General features: G+C 37.6%; 1 protein-coding gene across 12 annotated transcripts in view; it reads right to left on the bottom strand.

Moving 5' to 3' along the window:
- Positions 1-25,530, bottom strand: part of sec31a (SEC31 homolog A, COPII coat complex component) — a 110,366-nt gene that overhangs the window by 64,861 nt on the left and 19,975 nt on the right. For 11 of the 12 annotated variants that reach the window (XM_069925442.1, XM_069925437.1, XM_069925433.1 and 8 more), the window contains 3 exons: positions 15,223-15,421; positions 12,486-12,581; positions 2,125-2,265 (listed from right to left, as the gene is read on the bottom strand). In XM_069925442.1, the coding sequence (XP_069781543.1) occupies positions 2,125-2,265; positions 12,486-12,581; positions 15,223-15,421 (436 nt within the window). The remainder of the gene's footprint in view (positions 1-2,124; positions 2,266-12,485; positions 12,582-15,222; positions 15,422-25,530) is intronic. The other variant, XM_069925443.1, reaches the window with a different exon arrangement.

Consider the following 25,530-nt stretch of genomic DNA (forward strand, 5'->3'; position numbering starts at 1 on the left):
ATGCACATAGTCAGCAGAGTAATGCAAGTGGTCCTTGATGTCATGTGAGAGCAAGAACCACTGCCTTTGGGTTGTTTATTGTAAAGAAGGAGCAGAATTCTCACCTGTCAGTAATTTAGATTGTGCTGCACAACTCTGGTCATGCCTCACCATGGAAGTGTGTCAAGATCCCCCCCTCCCCCTCCACCCCCCCCCCCCCAACGTAACTTGTGCTGAATCACAGGGTATTTTGGAGGAACAGTGTCCAAGAGGTGCAATGGTCCTGTCCAAATGGCCAAAGAGCAGTGGGCTAAATACCACAGCCCAATGGGTGTGCCTCAGTCGGCTCAAAGTCATTGGAGTGCAATCCCAAAGAAGACTTTACACAAGCATCAATCAGCCGCACATGTAACCATAGGCTCCAGATGTATGGGCATCTGCCCTTCCTCTGGATTCATTCAAGATGTGCATCCTCTAACCTGCCCAGGATAAAAGGGAAGGACACTGCACTTTTCCAGTGAAGAGATCAAACAGGCTGTTGACTTAATTGGTAATGAGCAATGGTGATTATCATCACTGGTGAGGTGTGTCACTTTATCCAATGACCCAGTCATGCCACCTCAAGTGGTGCAGCTCCAGCCAATAGTAATTTGCTTGATAAGGTTTAGCTTTAAGAAGTTGAGTTGAAATGTCATCATTGCAGTTGCTTCCTGATCTACAACGGAATCCGTAACACCTCCAAGCTCAGGTACTGAAGGCTCCCATCAAACTCATTAAGATAAGAAGAGCACCACGCATGGCCTGAGTGATTTCCATCTCCTACAAGTCTAGCTCCACATTGTGCTCTACCTAGTTATTGACATATAGCACAGTGACATGGTCTTCCGGCCCACAAGCCCATACTGCCAAAATACCACAAATACCTACAACCCCTGTACGTTCTGAAGGGTGGGAAGAAACTGGACCACCTGGAGGAAACCTATGCAGACATGGGGAGAATGTACAAATTCCTTGCAGACAAGGCTGGATTTGAATCTAAGTTGCTGGTGCTGTGATAGCATTGCACTAACCGCAATGATAAATGGGTCTCACACCTTTATTTTTAAATTCCTGAACCAATCGAAGTTGCTGCAGCATCATAAATGACCGACTTTAAGGGGGTGAGAAAGGTCCTGACCTAAAACATTAACAGTCCATTTCTGTCCATGGTTACTGCCTGACCCACTGAGTTCCTCCAACCTCTCACTGTTTTACCTCAAGGACTTCCATGTTTCTTCAGTCCCTGACATAGACTCCCCAGGTCCTTCTGTGAACAATTATTCACAATTGTCACCATCTCTTAGAAATAAAAAATACAATGCTTATTTAGCTGTTGTGTTTACACTTATCTGGTTGGAGGATGTGCGTGCAGGAATAGGCAGTCCTTGCCCAATGAGACCATATCCAGAGATAGGTGCAATTTTGGTTTCCTTATCCAAGGAAGGATGTTCTTTGCCATGAACAGTTTACTAGACTGATTCATGGCATGGAAATGCTGCAAATACATAAACCCTTACACTCAGAAAAATGCCACGAGCCATTATCACCAGAAAATGTCTCTCAGAACTTGCTGGAGTAACATTTACCCTATAAATAAAGAACTGCTCCTAGACTGCAGCTCTGCAGTAGAATAATACTACAGTATATTCTTGCCAAAAAGAAATCAGACTTTGCTCAGATCAGTTTCTGAATTAAACCCCAGCAAGGAGGGAACAAGATCAGATTTTGAAATTTGATTTTGACACACATTATTGCTCAAAGAGGTTACGAGCCACTTGTTCTTTGCCGAAACTATTACAATGGATTAAGCTTTGGTGCAAATTTAAAATAATGGTGCACATTAATTAAAACTACCTTCCTAGGAACCAACTCTTCAGTGTGTAGGTTAATTTAATTGTGCTGAGTGGCATGGCAACAGGAATGGTGCTTTGCAGGCATTGCCATCATGAAGGAAAGCAAATGAGATCTATTAAGAACTATTTTGCCTTATTCCTGAGAGCTCTCGAGGGAGAAGTCCTTTGGATTAACACCAAGTTTTCTTTTCTGCATTCAAACAACGACACAGGCTGACCCAGATCTCAGACGTTCCTCTCGAAACCCACTTACTCGGTTGGTGTGGTCACTGACTTTCAATATCGGTTCATTCTTCCGTAGGTCCCAAACAGCAGCGCGACCACTTGGGTTAGCTGAAGCCAGAATATGCTGTACTTGCCTGTTCCAGGCAACACAACTGACATCCTCGGATGGCTGAGAAGAAATTAAATATCAATAATGCAGAATCAAAAATGAAACATACAACTAGCTTGAACATCACCATCAAATTTTAACAAAGTATTCTGCGTTAATTTATTAATTATGAAATACATTTCAGTGACTAAAATTGAATATCATTGCAGTTCAAAAATGCAAAAGGTAAAAATTGCTTGAGAGACTATTTGACTACTTAATAATGTCAGCAGCCATATCAGATGGTGGCTATGATTATAGAAGTTGTTTTGGATCTCTGAAAATTGGCTTACGATGTCACAATAATTTTAACTGCAATGATAGAAAAGCTATAAAATTAAACAATGTGTTTCTTAGTACACAAATGACCAAAGCAAATACGTCTGGTTAAATTTAATATAGAGAAGATTAGAGTGTTGTTCTTTTCTAAACAATTTAATCAAAATGTACGGGGATGTAAGTCAGTTGGGGTGTTTGGGCAGCACTGGCTTGTGAGCTTAAAAGGCCTGTTACCTTGCTGTCTGGGTAAAAAGATAGAATTGCAAACTTTATTTTCAGAATATTTAGAAACCTCCAAAGTAAATGACATGGATATTAACCTTTCACTCAGCAATATTCTTGACTTTCTGAGTTAAAAACAGCAATGAAGTCTTGTTGTGTCAGACCTGGATATGAACAATAACTGGGCAAATATGGGAAAGTGTCTCTGATGTAATAGCAGGATTTATTTAGAATATTAATTGAACAAAACACATCAGAGAAAAGGAGCAAATGCATAGTTTTTCTTGGAAAGTTTCAGGATTCAATGAAAAACTTATCGGGAGATCTTTCTTAAGAAGTTCTGCTTCATCTAGTCCAGTAAAGGTTTCCCACTCAGATTGTGGTACTCCTGGAACACCTCAAAAATCCAGAGAGCAGCATCAACAATTACACAATACCTTTATTAACCTCATAAAAACCAAATTACATCTTAGAAACAAAAAGAGGGGGGTAATGGGTGTATTAAAGACACCCAAATGTCAGCAGAAGATAGAGAACCAGGGAAACAACCAAATCGCAGGGCTGTGTAAAAATAACAGGGCATCATTCAGTAGGTGGAATTTTCCAATCTTAACCTGGGATTGCCTTAGTGTGAAAGATTTGCAGGAGATGGGATTCTTTAAAAGGCATGAAGGAAAGTGATACATGCAACTAGAGAAGGAGCATATTGGGCAACATCTTTGGGAATGTTACCAGGCTAGTGGAGGGAGTGTCGATGGAAAAACATTTCAGAGCTGGTTTTAATCTTATTCTTGAGAAGGACAGGACACACTGGAAATTAAAGTCCTAATTTTTTTTATATGGGTGGGGAGGTGGTTGAGGTTTACTTTAGTATGATTATACAGGACTTCGATCTGGGAACAGGCATTTGCAGGTAAATCTACAGCTAATCAATGGGATGCGCTAAAAAAAAATCAAAAGAGCAGTCGGATTAATGTCCATAAAGGCATTGATACTGACATTCAATAAAAATTGAACATTGGATGGACGGACATTAAACAGAGAGGATCATCACAGGGGCCATTAAACACATACCAGTTCTCAATTTGGTCCTCAATTCTTTGCATTATCCCTGCAAACAAATTTTAGTTATTTTTCTGATCCTTCAATTAAAATGCTTCTCTCAAACCTCTCTGGTTTTATAGTTTCCAAGGATTACTACATTAGCTTCTCAAATCCAACCACATAACTCAATATCTCACCTCTGGAACCACTTCACTAGATTTTATGGTTTTTATTTTCCTGTGTAAATTAGAGTGATCTGCAAATCTACTGCAGATTCCTCCAATTTACACAGGAAAAAGAGGTGTAGTAGAGGAGGATGGAGAAGGGAATCACCCAAGATGCTTTCCCCTTATTCCATTCCATGACCTTTGTGGAGGAATAAGCTGATACTAAACATTGAGTTCTGCAGTTTTGACCGGAATATTTTGTCAGAACTCAACTGCTTTGCAATAATATGAAAAAAAGTCATGACATCGGCAAAATTATAAGTAGTTGCTATTGATGGACCCAAAGCTTGAGGTAAAACAAGCCACCATATGTTCCTTAAATCAACAAGTGATCTACTGTCAAGTTCTATTTTTAAAGACTCTTTTTTTATAACTTTATTTATAATCAATAAACAGATAATACATGTCAAATACAATGTAGTACATATTTTATCCCATAATAATCCCCTCTCCCATCCATATTCCACCCCCCACCCCCTTACTAATCCCCCAAAAAGAAGAAAGAAAGAAATGGAGGAGAATAGTTAAAATAATACATTTACATGTGTCGTGGTTGGGGACCACACCACCCATACATGGAAAAATATTTCAAGAATTAGTATGCATCCAATCCATATATGGGCTCCAAACTTTCTCAAAAAAAGAATAATTATTTCACAGATTATATGTTATCTTCTCTAAAAGAATACATGATCTCATCTCCATTTGTCATAGTTGAATAATCAACTGAATACCATTCTTCCAAGCAACTGCTAAACATTTCCAAGCTATTGGTAAAGCCATCCTCAGAAAAGCAATATGAGGTTTATCTCATTTCAATTCTAAACACAATGATTTAATGTCACCCAGTAAAAATATTGTAGGGTCTAAATTAATTTTAAATTTAAACATAACTTCCAGAAATTCCAAAAAGGTTTAACTGTCTCACATAACCAAACCGAATGGAAGAAAGTTCCTACTTCCTTTTGACATCTAAAACACAAATCTGAACTGATATACTTAAACCTCTTTAATTTCTCAGGGGTTAAATACAATTGATGAATAAAATTTTAATAAACTAATTTATATCGCACATTTACAATCTTGGTCATACTATCTTCACATATTAACATCCAGGGGGATATCTATCCCCAAATTTCTCTCCCATTTCACTCTTGTTTTAACTACTTCTGGCTTATAGGATTTAGCCTGCAATAAGTTGGATATAAAACCCTTCCTTGTTCCATCAGTGATTAAAATCTCAAATTTAGATTTTCTCGGATGACACAAAGTACATCCAACATTTTCTAACAATAAATCTTTAACTTGATAATAAGTAAAGAAAAGTACTCAAAGGTACATTAGACTTCTCTCTCATTTGTTGAAAAGAAATAAAATGTCCTGCTTCATAACAATCTTCCACTAATTTCACACCTTTTTGTTCCCATAATCTCAATAATTGATTATTAACCGTAAATGGTAAAAGTTTATTTTGAAATAAAGGCGACTAAGCTGAAACTCTTCCTTCTGTACCAAACTGTTCATTTTTATTTGTCAATAACTCAAACAAATGTTTCAACACCGGTAAGTTATAACTATGTAATAACTGAGAATTCCATCAATAAATAAATTGATCCATCCTCTTTTCACCAATTTGATCTAATTCATAATAATATTGAAAGACCAATTGTTTCTTGAAAGCAAGAACACAAAATTATTTGTCTAATAAGTTCAAATTCAGATACACAGTTTGTTTTTTTTTTAACCCATACTATTAATTAACTAAGTGCTGTGGGGCAGGCAACATTAACCCATGTTCAATAAATGCTGGGAAAGGAAAGATGCTAATGAAGACCACACTTCTCAGTCATATATAAAGTCACGTGATGGAGTAGTGGCCGGTAGGGGAATACCAGCCCTCTCCAGAAAAGAAGAAAAAAAGTGAAGAAAATATAAAGTTCAATAAATACAAAATATAAGAAATAAAAGATAAAGTTGTAGAGAAAAGAAAGAAAATGGCACCCAAAAAGGAAAATGTAAAAACAATGGGGAAAAAAAGAATAGAAGCTGGAAAAGAAAGGAGAAGGCCTTACCTACAAGAAGAAACAGGGAGCCGTGGTGAAGAGCGCAAGATCTCCGAGGTTGGTGATGGCCGCGCGGAGTCGCGACCCCCCTGACCGCTGGACTGCAAAAATGGCTCTCTGAGCCAAACAAAAGTGCGCAAACTAAGGAGAAGGAGAACACTGATGGGAGGGGGGCTCAGCCGAGGAGCGGGCAACCACGACGTGACTAGTTGAGGAATGCCCGACACCAGGGCTCTCAGCTGGAAGAAGAGGAAAGCGGCAGGAGGGGGAGTGAAAGGAAATAAGAACAGCAGCAGGAGCAGGAGGAGGCTCAGATGAGCAGCTCAGAAGAGGACCAACAGCATGAGGCCAAGCAAGAAGAGGCCCAACAAAGTGAGACAAGCAACTCATCAGGAAAGTCAGAAGAGATACAGATACAAAGAAGAGAAGAAGAAGACACAAACACAGGTACAGACACAGAAGAAGAGGAAGAAGACCAAGATCTTCACAGCGAAATAGAAGGTAAAACAGATGGATAGAATATATATAAAGGTTTTTTTCAAGAACAAATGAGAGCATTAAAAGAATGGTTGTCATTAGAATTTAGTGCAATTAAAAGAAAAATGAAAAGAACAGAAGATAAAGTGCAAAGATTAGAGCTAGTCATGTCAGAAATAGGGAAAAGAGTAGAAAATGTGGAAGAATGAGAAACGGCTGTAGAAATGGAAGTAAATGACTTAAGAAGAAAGTGATTAAAAAAAATTAAAGAGACACAAGAGTTGTTAGCACAGAAAATTGATATGTTGGAAAATTATAGTAGGCGAAACAACATAAAAATAGTAAGATGAAGAAGGCACAAATATGAAGGAATTTATAAAAGAATGGATCCCAAAGGTCCTGGGAATGACAGAAATGAAGGAAGGAATGGAAATAGAAAGGGCACACAGAACACTAGCTCCGAAACCACAGACACATCAAAAACCAAGATCCGTTTTAGTTACATTTTTGAGATATACGGGCAAGGAATAAAATTAGAGAAGACAATAAACCATTGGAATACAAGCGTCAAAAAATATTTTTTACCCAGACATAAATTTTGAACTCTTAAAGAAGAGGAAGGAGTTTAATACAGCAAAATCGATCCTATGGAAAAAAGGTTATAAATTTATGTTAATACATCCAGCTGTGCTTAAAATATTTATACCGGGGAAATATTCTCGGATTCGGAGAAAGCATGAGAATTTGCAGAACGCCTGCAGGACAGAAGGAGGGTTGGAGAGATGTAACAAGAATGAAGAATGGCGATAAAACATATATAAAGATGTAAAAACAATGTATAAGTAAAGAACTAAAGGAGGGAAGAAAGGAAATAAGGGGAGAAAAAAAAAAGGGAGAACTTTGTTAAAAGTTTTCTGGGGGGGTTGGGGGGAGAGAATAACCATCACTGCGAAATCAGTTGACGTTTGCGAGCAGGTTCACAATCCAAATGGAAAGGGGAGTTGTGGTTGCCAGGCAACGGATAAGGGGCAACTCAGAGAGGGGAGGGGGATATTTGGGAGTTGTTAAAATATTTTATGTTTTAAATGTGTTGTCATACATTGAGTTTAAAAAGGGAAAACTGAGAGATGAAAATGGGGAAAAGGGTGGTGAGGAAGCGGAAATGAGGTGTAAACAGGATATGAGATTGCCATGTAGAACGATATGACTGTAAACATTAATGGAATACATAACCAAATTAAAAGAAAGGCTATTAAATTTAATGAAAAAAATAGAAATAGCATTTGTGCAGAAAATGCATCTAACTGAAGTGGAACATAATAAATTAAGGAGAGACTGGGTAGGGCACGTAGCGGCAGCATCATATAATTCAAAAGCTAGAGGTGTAGCTATATTAATTAATAAAAATGTACCAATCAAAAGAGAGGAGGAAATAATAGATCCAGCAGGGAAGTATGTAATGATAAAGTGTCAGATATATTCAGAATTTTGGAATTTGCTCAATATATAAGCACCTAATGAAGAGGATCAAAAGTTTATGCAGGATATTTTTTTGAAGATTGTAGATACACAAGGAAATATATTGATAGGAGGCGATTTTAACCTTAATTTGGATCCAATGTTGGATAAAACTGGAGAAAAGACTAGCAAAAATAATAAAGTGGCCAAATTTATGGTTAAATCAATGCAGGAAATTAAACTTATGGATATATGGAGGAGGCAGCACCCAAGAGAGAAGGAATACTCATATTATTCAAGTAGGCATAAAACATGCTCAAGGATTGATGTGTTTTTGTTGTTGGCCCATATTCAAGGGAGAGTTAGGAAAACTGAATATAAAGTTAGATCTGATCATTCACCCCTGTTATTAGCAATAGAACTGGAGGACATTCCACCAAGAACATATAGATGTAGGTTAAACTCCATGTTACTTAAAAGGCAGAAATTTAGAGTTTATTGAACGCCAAATTAAAACATATTTTGAAATAAATACGGAATCAGTGAAAAAGAAATTTATATTATGGGACGCAATGAAAGCCTTCATTAGAGGGCAGATAATAAGTTATGTAACTAAGATGAAAAAAGACTACAATCGTGTATTATCAGTTAAGATCTTTTTTAAAACAGGTATGCGGTCGTCAAATGAATTTACTGTCTGAAACTGATTTTGAGAAATATGTGCTCTCATTTCCAAAAAAGGGTTATATATCAGGTTTGTATCATATTTTGTTGGAAAGTGAAAGTAAAATAGATTGGGATAAAGATAAAATGAAATGGGAAAAAGATTTAAGTTTAACAATAACTGAAGAAGATTGGTCTGAAATCTGCCATAATAGTGTTCGAAAATTGATTAATGCTAGATTGGCGATGATTAATTATAGTTTTATACATCAATTATATTTAACACCCGAAAAATTTAAAAAATTTGGTTTTAGTAAGTCAGATCTTTGTTTTCGTTGTGATCAGGTTTCTGGTACTTTTTTTTACATGCTGTTTGGTTGTGTGATCAGTTACAACAATTTTAGAAAGGTATTCAATCTGAATTTAATAATCTATATAATCTTCATATTGTATTAGACCCTGATATATTTTTATTAGGGAATATGCAACCGTTGATTGATTTAGAATTAGATCATTACCAGATCTCTTTTATTTACTTAGCGCTGGCAGTGGCCAAGAAATGTATAGCGATTACTTGGAAGAATAGAAATGTATTGTCTTTAGATAGGTGGTATTCAGAGATGAAGTTTTGTTTGGTTATGGAAAGAATATCTTTTTCTATACAAGATAAGATGTCTTATTATGAGTTAAAGTGGATCCCATTTATTGATTATATACAATTTAAATAAGTTTGCATTAATCATTTTTTTTCTTTAAAAAATAACTTTTTTTTATTATATATTTTTTCTTTCTTTTTTCTTTTTTTTATTATATATTTTTTCTTTCTTTTTTCTTTTTTTTATTATATATTTTTTCTTTCTTTTTTCTTTTTTTTATTATATATTTTTTCTTTCTTTTTTCTTTTTTTTATTATATATTTTTTCTTTCTTTTTTCTTTTTTTTATTATATATTTTTTCTTTCTTTTTTCTTTTTTTTATTATATATTTTTTCTTTCTTTTTTCTTTTTTTTATTATATATTTTTTCTTTCTTTTTTCTTTTTTTTATTATATATTTTTTCTTTCTTTTTTCTTTTTTTTATTATATATTTTTTCTTTCTTTTTTCTTTTTTTATTATATATTTTTTCTTTCTTTTTTCTTTTTTTTATTATATATTTTTTCTTTCTTTTTTCTTTTTTTTATTATATATTTTTTCTTTCTTTTTTCTTTTTTTTATTATATATTTTTTCTTTCTTTTTTCTTTTTTTTATTATATATTTTTTCTTTCTTTTTTCTTTTTTTTATTATATATTTTTTCTTTCTTTTTTCTTTTTTTTATTATATATTTTTTCTTTCTTTTTTCTTTTTTTTATTATATATTTTTTCTTTCTTTTTTTCTTTTTTTTAGTTTTTTTTTATTATTAGTTGGTTTTTTTTTCGTTTAAGTTCTTTTTGTTTTTGTTTTTTCATATATATTCTTATATAATAAAAATGTTTTGGATTAATAATTAATACTTAATTAATATATTTTTTTGGTTTTTTTATATATATATCGATCTTTTTTTTAAGATATATATATTTTTTAAAATTATACTAATAGTATTAATTCTTCACTCTTTATCATGGGGGTGGGGAGGGGGGGGTTTAGGGGTTAAAAATAGTTTTATTTTAGTCTTAGTTTTTAGTTGTTGGGGGAGATGCCGAGATTGGTATTGTATTAACTATGTTACTTTGTACTTGTATTACTTTATTTTGTATTTTTTCTGTACGTGAATTACTTACTTTCTTCATATATTAAAATTAATAAATAAAGTTTCGAAAAAAAAAGACTACAACCGAGAAATAGAGAAGTTGGAAAGTGAAATAGTAAGTACAGAAAAGGAACTAGTAAAAAGGGATGATATAACAAAAAGGAGAGAATTGGCAGACAAAAAAAGAAAATACGAAACATTACAAACATACAAGGTGGAGAGGAACTAATGAAAATAAAGAAAAAGTATTACAAACTAGGAGAAAAAACACACAAAATATTAGCCCTGCAACTTAAAACAGAACAAGCTAAAAGATCTGTATTGGCATCAAGGAAAAAGGACAAACATATTACATATAATCCAATAGAGATTAATGAGAACTTTAAGGAATTTTATGAACAATTATACCAAACTGAGAACGAGGGGAAAGATGATAAAGTAGAAGAGTTTTTAGCTAAAATTGAACTGCCAAAATTGCAAGAGGAACAAAACAGACTGATAAAACCATTTGAAATAGAGGAAGTACAAGATATATTAAAAAAGCTGCCGAACAATAAAACGCCTGGAGAGGATGGATTCCCAATAGAATTCTATAAAACATTTAAAGAGTTATTAATTCCTCCTCTCCTGGAAGTAATGAACCAGATAGAAGAAACACAAAACTTGCCAGATTCATGTAAGACAGCAAATAATTACAGTAATACCAAAGACAGGGGATCCACTAACACCAGCATTATATAGACCAATATCTCTACTTAACTCAGATTATAAGATAATAGCAAAATTATTAGCAAACAGATTGGCCGATTGTGTACCAAAAATAGTAAAACAAGATCAAACTGGATTTATTAAGAAAAAATGAACAGCGGATAATGTCTGTAAATTTATTAATCTAATTCATGCAGTTCAAGGAACTAAGAAGCCAACAGTGGCTGTTGCTTTAGATGCAGAAAAAGCCTTTGACCGAGTAGAATGGAATTATTTATTCAAAGTATTACAGAAAAATTTATTAATTGGATTAAAGCATTATATCATGGACCATTGGCAAAAGTAGCAGTAAATGGATGTGTATCGAACCAATTTAAATTAAGTAGGTCAACTAGGCAGAGATGTCCATTATCCCCCTCACTGTTCGCTTTAGCAACAGAACCATTAGCAGAACTGATAAGAACAGAAAATAAAATAAAAGGGATAAAAATAAAGGAGAAGGAGTATAAAATCAGTTTATTTGCAGATGACATCATAGTATACTTAACAGAACCAGAAATATCAAGAATTACATAAGAAATTGAAGGAGTATGGAGAAATATCGGGTTACATGATCAATGCAAATAAAAGTGAAGTGATGCCAATGAGTAATGTGGATTATACAGAGTTTAAAAAAGAAACACCATTTAAATGGCAAAGACAAGCAATCCGATACCTAGGTATTAGGTTAGATAATAACTTAAGCCACCTGTACAAATTAGATTATCAGCCACTAATAAAGAAATTGCAGGAAGACTTAGAACATTGGAAAGAATTACCGCTAACGTTGATAAGGCTTGCCTCAGACCTCCACCCCCTAAAATGATAAGAAGTCTAAATGACTTGATTCAGTGTGTAAAAGTAGATGACACATTTTTCTTGTTTATTTTTCATTGTGTGATGACATTGTTTAGTGGGTTTATTGTATTGTATATGTTGAATATTTATTGGTTTTGGAGGGGGGGAGGGGGGGGAGGGGGGGGAAGGGAGAAAATGCCACTGTGTATATTTAATGAGAAACGTTTGTATATATTTTGGTTGATATGGTTCACAGTATGAAAAATAAAAAATTATAATGATGGGGAGAAAAAAAAGGCAACTGAATAATAGACAGGCAAACCATGATGTAAAACATAATGAGGAGGATGAGCTTGATTGGGATACATTCTACTTGAAACAATTAGGTACACCCTCTTTGAAAAAAATTGATTCATCCCAAATGGATTGCATTCATTTTCTGAGAGATGAAGTAATCTTATTTGTCCATTTCTCAATAAACCTGGTAAATGAAGAGATTATCAAATACAAAGACACATTCATAAATTAGCAAACCTGTGATTTTGATCCTGGTGTCATCGGAGTATCAAAATTATTCAAATCCCAGATGTAGATCTCAGACTCATTCGCTCCCGAGGCAACAAGGTTATTCTGGTCAAAAGGTAAGGTTAGAATGATATTAAATGTTCATGAAAAGTAATCATAGAAACTTGGGGTAAAATAAGACAGATAGGCGCAAGCTTTTGGTTAAAATCACAATATACAGTATATGAAATGGCAGCAAGTTAATCAGTTGGAAAAAAAATCAGATCCAGAGAGAATTATTCTTAAATTACAATGAGCAACTATACCATGCATTCCAATTTTATTACAGATTTATGAGCTTTTCTCTTGTATCTCCAACTTCAGTCAATAATACTTTGATACCTTTGCTTGTTACAGATGAATTTCAGATGTGCAGTGGAGATGCAATTCCACAAATTAATTTGGGCAGAATTATGAGAGATTTTTTAAAAAGCTGAAAAATCACAAAATTTTAAATGGGAGTTAACAAGCTGGAAATATATGTCACAGTGAGGAGCATCTGAGGAAACAGGTCGAAGGGCTCAGGCGCGAAACATTGCTATAGATGCTGTGTAACCTGCTGATTTTTTACAGCACTTATGTGTATGGACTATAGTGTACAATACACTTTTCACCTTTGGCATTTTCATTGAGACGATGAGATTTATTTCTTAGCTTTTTATGACAGCACTCAATTTTAAACTTTCACCGGTCAACAAAGATTTTGCTTCCTGAATGCTTTTGGGTGTATTTTATGGATTTTGGGTTGCTGATCACAAAAATCTCCTTAAATTTTTCCTATAGCATACTGTTTTTTTTTAAAGATATAACTTATTTTTCTGTTTTCCTGTCAAATTTTAAGTCTTCTTCAAGCTTACAAAACCATGAGGTGCACTTTGACTTCTTCCTGCTGATCTTAATACAGAGAGTGATGAACATGGTGAAAGGTTTCACCTGGACATTGCGACAATGGAAAAGCAGTATCAGGCCATCCATGCTGGCCAACTATTGTTGGACGCTGACATGAGAGGCATCAGATGTTGAGTACAAATGAAAATCAGCAGCAAAACATTTTTAGATCAGTTGAACTTTAACACAATGTGTCAGCATCATTATGGGATTAAACATGGTAAATTCAATCAAAGTTAATTTAATGTTTCTCCTACATGATACAGCATATCTGAAATTATCTTTGTGTTCAGCTTGAAGTTGTCTATCATAGTCCCCATTTTACTTTCAGAAAGCAAACCTTTTGAAAAAATTGTTGTCCAGTGTTTTCATCCTCCTGCTCCAGTTTCTACACAGTCCCTGTCTTTGACCTTGTGATAATTCCCACTGTTGGTTCTCAGCCCTTGGCTCTGGAATACTTTTCATCTCATTGCTTCACCTTCCGCTGAAAAACCACCTCTTAGACCATGTTTTTGGTCACCTATTCTCATGTCCACTTTAACTTTTCAAGTTTCTGGCTTATTACACTGATGTAAAGAGCTTGGAAAGGTGTTAATCACATGAAAGGTGTTATGTAAACCTATCCACAGTAATGACCATTGTATAATATTCTGCATCTGCCAACATCTGGGCATCTACAGAAAGGCTCTTGTGGACACAGTGCATGGCAAACCAACCACAATGAAGACTTTGATAAAACAAAATATGAGACCAAAAGATCTTTTTGTCCAAACTTAAAAATGAGAGGCAAGCAAGAGGTGAGAAAGTGAAAAGCAATGAAGAGAAGTGTTCAATGATCTGCAAACTGTTACTTCAAAGTTAGGTGATGCGAAAGGTCTGTGAGTCAATGCAGATATGTAGAAAGGACAAAGGAAGTCCATAGAAAGATTAGCATTGCTAAAGTTTGCACCGACTTTCACCTGAAAATTGCAGCCCAGTAAAGTTGGGGAAGTTATAGGAAGAGTTGAAGAGCAATGCGTCCTAACTCTACTGGAAGTAATCCATCTTTGGAGCAAAGAAACAATTACGCTCCCAAAGAAAATCTGAACTTGGCAAAAGTTATAAGCTTTATGGACAAACTTCCCTGATTCACCAAACCTTTTGCACACAGATGCCACGGTGCAGAGACAAATTTCACTAATGTGCCCTGGAGGAAAATCAAGATGCACTGCTCTACCAGGTCGATTGGGGCCCTCATCCCATTTAATTGAAAAATTTGAATGTGAATCTCAGATAAACAGCATGGGTTTCCTCCCACATTCCGAAAGTGCGTGGGTTGACAGGTTAATTGGATGCTGTAAATTGCCCCTAGTGTGTGGGTGTATGTTAGATTCTGACAAGATGATGAGCATATGGAGAGAATGAAAAATAAAGGACTATTGCTGGATTAAAGTAAATGGATGGTTGATAACCAGCATAGACTTGATGGGCTGAAGGGCCTGATTCTATATGGTAACTTTCCGTGTCTATTCTCTCTGCTGATAACAAATCTTCCCTGAAATTAACACATGTTGCTGACACACTGTCAAACACACACCCAAAGCCCACAATGAGACCTAACCCAAGCATTAATTAGGGTCCATAATACAGAAGTTGCAAATCAAAGTCTGAGCCATTGAAGGTGCTCACCAGAAGGAACTTAGTACAGTTGCTGCTGCACTTAAACTTTGAATTCAAGTAGGGGCATTCCTCACATTCAGGAGAAAATAATTATTCCTTCATCCCAGGTTTTCCAAAATACCAGTACAAAAGACAACAAAAAAAATTTCTGCCAAATTACCTGAAAAGGATTGAAATCAAGTGCTCTGACTGGACCACTGTGAGTATCATTCTGGCCAATCACAACCCCCTCGCCCCCTGCAATAATTTCAGATGGATTGTACAGAATAATATTCCCATTTTCACCACCAGCAACAAGGACACCAGACGATAGACCATTTGATGCATTTCCATGAGCACCCCAAATCAGCTTGTGGTACCTGAAGAACAGATAAGAATAAATATGCACCTTAGGACATCAAAAGCCAATTCTATCAAAAGAACGTGAATCTGAAACATTAACTCTCTTGCTTCTTTCACATTTGCTGCCCAACCCGCTGAAATGATCCGAAGGAGGGATGTTGGGGAGGGAAGAGAGAGCGAGCGAGTGAGAAAGAGAGAGTGGGGAGAGCAAGGAGGGAGAGGGAGAGCAAGTGCTGAGAGTGCACGTGAGCGAGCGAGAGGGGGGAGCAAGTGAGAGGGGGGAGCAAGTGAGAGGGGGGAGCAAGTGAGAGGGGGGAGCAAGTGAGAGGGGGGAGCAAGTGAGAGGGGGGAGCAAGTGAGAGGGGGGAGCAAGTGAGAGGGGGGAGCAAGTGAGAGGGGGGAGCAAGTGAGAGGGGGGAGCAAGTGAGAGGGGGGAGCAAGTGAGAGGGGGGAGCAAGTGAGAGGGGGGAGCAAGTGAGAGGGGGGAGCAAGTGAGAGGGGGGAGCAAGTGAGAGGGGGGAGCAAGTGAGAGGGGGAGCGACAGAGGGGGGAGCGACAGAGGGGGGAGCGACAGAGGGGGGAGCGACAGAGGGGGGAGCGACAGAGGGGGGAGCGACAGAGGGGGGAGCGACAGAGGGGGGAGCGACAGAGGGGGGAGCGACAGAGGGGGGAGCGACAGAGGGGGGAGCGACAGAGGGGGGAGCGACAGAGGGGGGAGCGACAGAGGGGGGAGCGACAGAGGGGGGAGCGACAGAGGGGGGAGCGACAGAGGGGGGAGCGACAGAGGGGGGAGCGACAGAGGGGGGAGCGACAGAGGGGGGAGCGACAGAGGGGGGAGCGACAGAGGGGGGAGCGACAGAGGGGGGAGCGACAGAGGGGGGAGCGACAGAGGGGGGAGCGACAGAGGGGGGAGCGACAGAGGGGGGAGCGACAGAGGGGGGAGCGACAGAGGGGGGAGCGACAGAGGGGGGAGCGACAGAGGGGGGAGCGACAGAGGGGGGAGCGACAGAGGGGGGAGCGACAGAGGGGGGAGCGACAGAGGGGGGAGCGACAGAGGGGGGAGCGAGCGAGAGGGGGGAGCGAGCGAGAGGGGGGAGCGAGCGAGAGGGGGGAGCGAGCGAGAGGGGGGAGCGAGCGAGAGGGGGGAGCGAGCGAGAGGGGGGAGCGAGCGAGAGGGGGGAGCGAGCGAGAGGGGGGAGCGAGCGAGAGGGGGGAGCGAGCGAGAGGGGGGAGCGAGCGAGAGGGGGGAGCGAGCGAGAGGGGGGAGCGAGCGAGAGGGGGGAGCGAGCGAGAGGGGGGAGCGAGCGAGAGGGGGGAGCGAGCGAGAGGGGGGAGCGAGCGAGAGGGGGGAGCGAGCGAGAGGGGGGAGCGAGCGAGGGGGGGAGCGAGCGAGAGGGGGGAGCGAGCGAGGGGGGGAGCAAGCGAGAGGAGGGAACCTTCCCTGGAGTTAAGGTCTCAACCAGTGATTCTGTGTCTGCATAATTTGTGAAGCACGACCACAGAAGAACCTTAAATGCAAGGAATTTGAATTCTGCATTGTGGAGGATCTCTGCCATGGAATACTTAGTAAAAGAGAACAGTACAAAGCAATGATGGCCAAACTATATAAATGGGAATTTCAACATTCCCTTTTGTTTCCTGCATGCTTGAGAATTACGCAGAAAGATGGTCCTGGTAAGTGGTTTCATTTGGTGGATGACATGTTGAAATTCTTGGATCAGCCTTCCGCTTCACAATTAATGTGAATAGTTTAATTTAACACTGGGTGTTTTATTTTTGATGGATTTATTGGTGTCCTGATAGGAATGCCCTGTTATGTTTGGATGAGGTGGACTGGTTAATTTGATTTAAAGTATTTTCTTTTGATCATTCTATAATTTGGTTTTTTCATATCTTTTTTAGTTGTTCTTCTTCGAGGATATCTAAGATATCCTATTGTTTTCAGCTTTGTGTTGCTTTTCAGGTGAAAATGGATGATGTATGTTACTGGTTTTGTTCAAATTGTGTTTTTTTCAGACAGAATGTCTTTCTTAGTTCGTAATTTGATATTGGATAATTCTTACTTATTTTGACTACAATTTATTGTGAACTGATGTGTTGGGTTTTTTTTGCATTCTGGGGTTAAACTAGCTAGGGACATGCTACCCTATTATAGGATAGTCTTCTGATCTTGGGGGAAAGGGAGAGGGATATGCAGATTTGGATTTTCTTGCTGGACTGCCTTGGAATTCCAACCTTATCAGTTTAACTGCTTCATGCCTGGTTTTTTGTTCTCTAAACCTCCTTTCAGATGCAGCTTTCTCTCGCTCAATATATATTGTTCTGTTACAGACTTGTACTGTATTCAGACATGATGGATGACAAGATTTTTAATCTAGTATTATGGAATTTGAATGACCTAAATTATCCAATTAAATGCATAAAGGTTTTTAATGTGTTTAAAAGGCTTCAGGCTAACATTATATTTGTGCAAGAGAAACATATTTAAGCGGAGGATAGTCAGCAATTTTTTTAACATTTGGATGGACCAACAATTTCATTCTTCATCTCAAGATAAAATTAAAGGAGTTTCAATTTTTATTGTTTCTTTTACTCCGTTTATATATCTTGATACTTTTGCAGACTCCAATGGTAGATTTCTAATTATACCTGGTTCCCTATGTAAAAAAGTTTTGCAGGTGAACAGTTATGCTCCCAACTTTGATGACCCAGTATTTTTTAAGTGTGTGTTTTCATTACTGCTGAATTTGAATGGGTACATGTTGCTTATTGGGGAGACTCTAACTGCTGTCGCAATCCTTTGATTGATAGATCAGCCTCCAATCAGATACTCCCAAATAAATCGGCTACTTTTGTTAATTCTTTTTTGTTGGGCTCGGGGCTTCTGGATATTTGGAGTTGTTTGCATCTCGATTATAAAGAATTTTCATTTTTCTCTCATGTTCACCATAAATATTCTAGAATAGACTATTTCTTTATTGATACCATTTGCTACTGATTGTGATTACGAAGCAATTGTGATACCTGATCATGAGCCATTGATGTAGTTTCTGGTTCCAGGTTTAATTTTACTTTGTTACATAATGAAAAGTTCATTAACTTTATTAAAGAACAGATAGCTTTCTTTTTCAAAATGAATTCTTCTGAAGGAATGTCTAGCTTGATATTATGGGATACTTTTAAGGTCTATCTTCACGGTTAAATTATTTCATATTTGGTGGGGCTGAGAAAGCAAACAAGTGAGGAAAGAATGACGTTGGTTAATAAGATTATACTCAGTAGCTCCTAATTCTGACCTTCATAAATAGAGTGTGGAACTCCAAATGCAACATGATTTGCTTTTTGCTTATCCGATTGAATGCCAACTTCTTAAATCAAAAAGCCAGTTTTATATACATGAGGAGAAATCTGGTAAGCTATTGGCTAGTCAATTTAAAGCTGATATAGTTAAAAGACAGATTACAAATATTCGTAAGCGAGATGGGAGCCTGACAATTGATCATGATGAAATAGATAAAGTGTTCCATGAGTTTTATTCCAATTTATACAAATCTGATTTTACAGTTAATTCAAATTCAATGGATAATTTCCTGGGTCAATTGAATTCTCCTAAACTGTTTCATAATGATTGTGTATCTTTAGAGGAACCTATCTCTGGGGATGAGATTTTTAAAACTATTATTTCTCTTCAGTCGGGTAAGGCACCTGGTCCAGATGAGAACATGATTGAGTTTTTCAAATCATTTGCTAACCTACTTGTTCCTTGGTTATGTAAAGTGTTTAAGGACTCCATAATCTTTTTGCGAGGCATCAATTTCTTTAATTCTTAAAAAGAATAAAGACTCGACTGATTGTGCTTCTTATAAACCAGTATCATTATCAAATGTTGATTCAAAATTTTTTTCTAAAATTTTATCTAGTGGGTTGGATAATGTTTTTACCTATGTAATTTATAATGATCAGACTGGGTTCATTAAAAATTGTTATTCATATTCAAATATTCACAGATTAATGAATATAATGTATTCTCCCTCAGCTAAGATTCAAGAATGTGTCATTTCATTGGAAGCTGAGAAGCTATTTGACAGGGTGGAATGGCCTTATCCGTTTGTGGCTTTAGAGAAATTTAATTTTGGCCCTGGTTTTATTTATTGGATTAAACTGATCTATCACGCTCCTTCTGCACCTGTTGTTACTAACAATCAAAGGTCTTCCCTGTTTAGGCTTCAGCATGGGACTAGACAAGGCTGTTCTCTTAGCCCTTTACTGTTTGATTTAGCTTTGGAACCTTTACCAACTGCATTTTGAGATTCTAATGATACTGGGGATTTACTGGGGGGGGGGATAGTATTCATAAAGTATCTTTATATGCCAATGATTTGTTGCTATACATTTTAGACCCAGAGAAATCTATTCCTTCTATGTTATCTGTGGTCGCAATTCAGGTTTTTTTTCTGACTACAAATTAAATCTTCTCAAGAGTGAATTACTTCCCCTGAATATTCAGGTACCTATTATGAGCATATACTGTTTAAGGTTGTTAAGGATTCTTTTACCTATCTCGGTATTAAAATTCCTAAAAAAATTTAAAGATTTACATAAGCTAAATTTCTTTCCTTTGATTGATCATGTGAAACAATACCTCTCTGTATGGTCCCCATTATCATTAGTAGGTCATATTAATGAAATCAAAATGATGATTTTACCTAATTTTTTTGTATTTATTTCAAGTCATTCTGGTTTTTATTCCTATTATGAGCTCCAGTTTTGGTAAAATGGGATTATCACTGTGAGAAATAGTATAGACATGAGGGACTGAATGGTCACAGTTAACATTTCACACAACACAAGGCACAGCCCAGTGAAAAAAATTAAGATACATTGGAAGAACTGAGGGAAGGCTTGTCACAGTCTGTTCCAGAATTCGATACATTGGCAAAGACATTGTGATTTTGCAAAGGCAGAACCATTCTGACGGCTGAAGAGAAAGCAGCTTTTTGAAGCAGCTCTTGTGGCCATCCATTTTTGTGGAATTCAGAGCAAAGCATGTTCTGGGAATGAATGGCCATTTTGATGGATTGACCTATGCCAGGAGGGTCTTTTGGGAAGCAACAGGCTTCATTTTGATTATGACTGACAGTGGAGGTCACTTGGAGAGACTGTTTCATTTTAAGTGTGACTAGCAGTAAAGTTACTTGGAGAGAGTGGTGCCAGGATCTTGGAAGCTTTGAGCCTTGCCTACAAAGGACCATGAGTGTTATGACCACAGCCCATGTGGATGGACATTTCTTCAAAGGCAATGTAAGAAGAATTCATGAGTCTGTAGCAGCCACAACTCCAGTCTTCCCATCAGTTCAACATTCATTCAGGGACTCAAATTTCAAAGGCCTGTGCTTCAACACTGAATATGAAAAACTAAACTTTGAAGTAACTTTCTAGATTTTGACCTGGACTGTAATGGTTTTTGGCTATATCACACACACAAGATTGCTGAACATAGCTGGGGATAGATTTAGTGTTAAGGATAGTTTAAAAGTTAAGAGTTTGAAATAAAATTAGTGTTTTAAAATTAAACACTGTCTGGTTCATTGTCTATTGCTGCTCGTTACACTCATTTTGTAACATTCTGAAATCACACTTTGATATTATTGATTCCAAAATATCTTCATATACTTGGCAGAATAAAAATGCAAGGTTAAGTAAAACTCAATCACAGAGGTTGAAAAAGGAGAATGGGCTTGGCTCTATCTAATCTCAGATTTTATTATTGGGCAATTAATTTTAGATACATCATATTCTGAATTTTTTATTCTAATAAACTTAAAAGTCCGTCATGGATAAATCTGGAAGTGAAATAGGTCAAGAAATTTTCGATAGTTTCTCTATTGGGAGCTGCCCTTCCTTTTGCACTTACCAAGGTTAGTAAATTGATAACCAAGCACACATTACGGACATGGTTTCAGTTCAAGAGGTTCTTTGATTTAAAAAATATTACTCAATCTGGTTTTATTCTACCTGTGAATGATCGAGCTTTTTCATTTTGGAAGGCTAAAGGAATTCTTTGTTTTCAGGATTTGTTTATGGAATATTATTTTATGTCTTTTGAGCAACTTTCAAACAAGTATGGTCTGCCTAATTCTCATCTGTTTTGATATTTTCAAATTAGACATTCTTTGACTGCAATATTACCCAGTTTTCCCCTGCTATATCAGTCAGACATGGTTAATGCCATTTTTTGTTTGAACCCCTCCCAGAAGGGTTTAATAGCAATTATAGATGATGTTATTAAAATTGTGGCCAGTCTTGACTGATAAATTTAAAAGGGTATGGGAGCAGGAGCTTCAACAATCTTCTTCTGCAGAGATGTGGAAAAAGATTCTTAAACTAGTTAATACCCCATCAATGTGTGCACGACGCTCCCTTATTCAATTTAAAGTAGTGCATAGGGTGCACATGTCTAAGGACAAGCATGCCCGTATTTTTCCTAATTTGAATCCAATCTGTGACAGGTGTAATTCACAAGTGGCTTCATTGACCCATATGTTTTGGTCCTGTCCAGTTTTGGAAAAATGTCTTTGGTACTCTTTCAGTAATTCTTGCAATTGGTTTACAGCCAAATCTCTTAACTGCTCTTTTCAGAGTTTTAGGAGCAGGTGTAGGTCACTGTCTGGCTTCTGCTCATCGGATGATAGCTTTCACTACCCTAATGGCTAGGAGAGCAATGCCTTTTTGATGGAGGGACCCCATGCCTCCTACTATAGTCCAATACAAACAAACCATGGTTTGCTTGAATTTAGGAAAAATTAGAAGTGCCACATTTGATTCTTCTATTAAATTTGAAGACACTTGGCACCCATTCATACAAGTTCTAACATTTTTCTTTTAGAGTTGTTGCCCTTTCCTGATACCATCAAATTTCTCTTGTGGATGAGGACCAGGCTTCTTATGTTTGATGAATGCTGTTCCAAGGCTTTCCAGTGATTTTTTTTGTTGGTTTTTCAAACTTATTTTTATAGATAAATATAGGGGGTTTTAGTGTAATGTGAATTTTCTTTCTCTCTTTGACTGTGTTTGGGGAGATGAAGACACTATTATCTTTCACTGGTTGTTGCATATTCCAATCTTGTCACTCATGTTTCCTTATTCTTTCCATCCATTGTCTATTGATGTTTCATATTATATTAAAATTCCATAAAAGGACTGAAAAAGAGAGGGGGAGCATGAGGGAGGGAGAGGGCGAGCAAGAGAAGAAGAGGCGCAGCGAGCAAAAGAGAGGGAGAACACAGAGAGGACAGTGAGAGAAAAAAAAGCATTAGTCAAGTGGGTGGGGAAAAGGGAAGGGGAAGGGCAAAAATCAAATGAGAGTAACTGAACAGGGAATGGTTACCAAACAAGTTCAGTAAATCCCAGAGTGGGAAGGACAAGATGAATGTAAGCATGAGGGGGAGCGGGGGGAGGGGGGGGGGGGGGGGAAGATGGGAATGGAATGGGTGGAATAGATGAAAAAATGGAACAAAATATGAGCAAAGAGAAAATGTAAAACCCATGCCAATTGTCAAAGATCAGGCAGAATTTCTTCTTATTGGTAGTCCAAAAAAAACTATACTCAGGAAAAGATACATACATAAAAATAAGTAAGAGTCTTTAAATGTGCCTCCAACTGAATTTGTTGTTGAGGAGTCCAATGGTGGAGGGATAGCAGCTGTTCCTGAACCTGGTGGATAAGTCTTGTGGTACCGATACTCTTTCCTGATGGAAGCAGCAAGAACAGAGCATGTGCTGGGTGGTGTGAATCCTTGATGATTGCTGCTACTGTCCAGCAGTAGCGTTCCATGTAGATTTTCTCGATGGTGGGGAGAGTATTGATGTGATGCATTGGACTGGTCCACTACCTTCTGCAGGGCTTTCAGCTCAGAGTTATTGGTGCTGCCATACAAGGCCATGTTGTAGCTGGTCAGCACACTTTCCACCACACATCTGTAGATGTTTGCCAAGGTTTACAATGTCACACTAAAGCTCCGCAAATTCCTGAAGTAGAGGAGCTGACGTGCTTTCTTCATAATTACATTCTCGTGTTGGGTCCAGGAAAGGTCCTCCGAGATAATGACTCTCAGGAATTTAAATTTGCTCACCCTCTCCACCTCTGATCCCCCAATAAGCACTGGATCATACACCTCCAGTTTCTCTTCCTGAAGTCCACAATCAGCTGCTTGATTTTGGTGACATTGTGACTACGAAGTGAGACTGGATGCAGACTGGAGATTGCTTCGTTTGGCATCTCAGCTCTGTCCATCACAATAGTGGGGATCTCCCAGTGGCCACCCATTTCAATTCCTGACCCCATTCCCATGCCAACATGTCTGTCCATCATCTCATGCACTGCCAGACCACCTGTAAATTGAAAGAACAATACCTGATATTCCATCTGGGCACCCTCCAACTGGATGGACTTCTCCGGTTTCCGTTAGTCCTATCCCCATGTCTCCTTTCCTCCAGCTCTGCCTATCTCTTTCCTTTTTCCACTGTCTCCTTTTCCCTTGCTCTGCATTCAGAGACAAAGCCGCCCTCCCCCAATCAATTCTCACCTTTTCCCTCTCCTATCCATATCCAATTCTCACCCTTTGTTTGTTGGTCTGTGCTCCTCCCCCTGCTTTCTTTCCTTCTCCACAGCCTTTAAATTCAGGAACCCACCTGCTTTTTCCTCATACCTTGAAAAAAAAGGGTCAGGCCCTAAACATCAGTCATATACCTTTACTCCTATGAATGCTGTGAGACCTACTGAGTTCCTCCAGTATTTATGTTTCTACTACAATTACTGCATCTGCAGACTTCCATGTTTCACTCACGAGGTTGTTGTCAGTACACCATTCAGCCAAGTTTTCAATCTCCCTCCTGTATGCCCCTTTTTATACAACCATGGTAATATCATCAAATTTGTAGAAGGTGTTATTGTCATACGAACAAACAAGAACTGAAGAAAAAGGAGCAGGAGTAGGCCATCCAGCCCATTGAGCTTGCTCCACCATTCAATGACAACATGGCTGATCTAATGAAAGCTCATTTCCACCTACCTGCCTTTTCCCCATATCCCTTAATTCACTTACTATGTAGAAATTTATTCAGCTTTGTCTTAAATATATTTACTGAGGTCACCTCCACTGCTTCAATGGGCAGCTAATTCCACATATTCACCACCCTTTGGGAAAAGCAGTTCCTCCTCACCTTCATCCAAAATCTACTACCATGAATCTTGAGGCTACGTCCCCTAATTCAAGTCTCCCCTACCAATGTCAAGAACTTACCTACCTCTATCTTATCTATGCCTTTCATAATTTTATATGTTTCTATAAGATCCCCTCTTGTCCTTCCAAATTCCAGTGAGTACTGTCTCAGACAATGCAATACCTCCTGTAATGGATCTGTGTTAATAGCAATATTTAGGATAAGGTTAAGCTATATTTCTTATAAAATTGTCTCAGTAAATTATAGAGTTAAAATATTGTATATGTATTCTTAGTAAGTTAGTTGTGGGCTGGTACAGGGTCACACAGGTCAGAACATTTACAGATACATCATTGAACTCAGAAAGAGTGTTAATTTTCAGACTCAACATGTCTTTGAAAGACAGAGCTAATGAATCCGAAGTGGGTCTTAAATATACAAGAATAACGGAGTGTTTGCTTTATTACAAATTGAAGTATCTAAGTACTCAATAAGAACTGCTGAAGGAAGCCATCAGTTTTTAAACTAATTAAACCCTCTTGAACAAGAGAAATGATACTCAGAGCCACGTGAGCGATATACTTAAAGTATATTTGAGAGGGAAGCCTTTGAAAAAGAAGTGAGGTAATCTTTCGGAGTCATGTGATCTACAAGACAGAGGTATGAATATCACATGGTTTACAAGAAATTGGGGTTGGTAACTGTTTAAAATTCCATTAACTGATCACATATTTTCTTGGAATTAAGACTGACCTCATTGGTGATGTAATTTCATAGGAATTTAAGGTTGTATATATTTATCTCCGAAGGCAGAGGCATCTTGAACCCAAAAAGAAGCAGAAACCAGGAGAAAAAGATTGACAGTATTTTCTGGAGGAGGAGGTGCTGTTTTAAGTGTCTTTAA

This window comes from Narcine bancroftii, chromosome 3, assembly GCF_036971445.1.
Source record: "Narcine bancroftii isolate sNarBan1 chromosome 3, sNarBan1.hap1, whole genome shotgun sequence".
NCBI lineage: Eukaryota > Metazoa > Chordata > Chondrichthyes > Torpediniformes > Narcinidae > Narcine > Narcine bancroftii.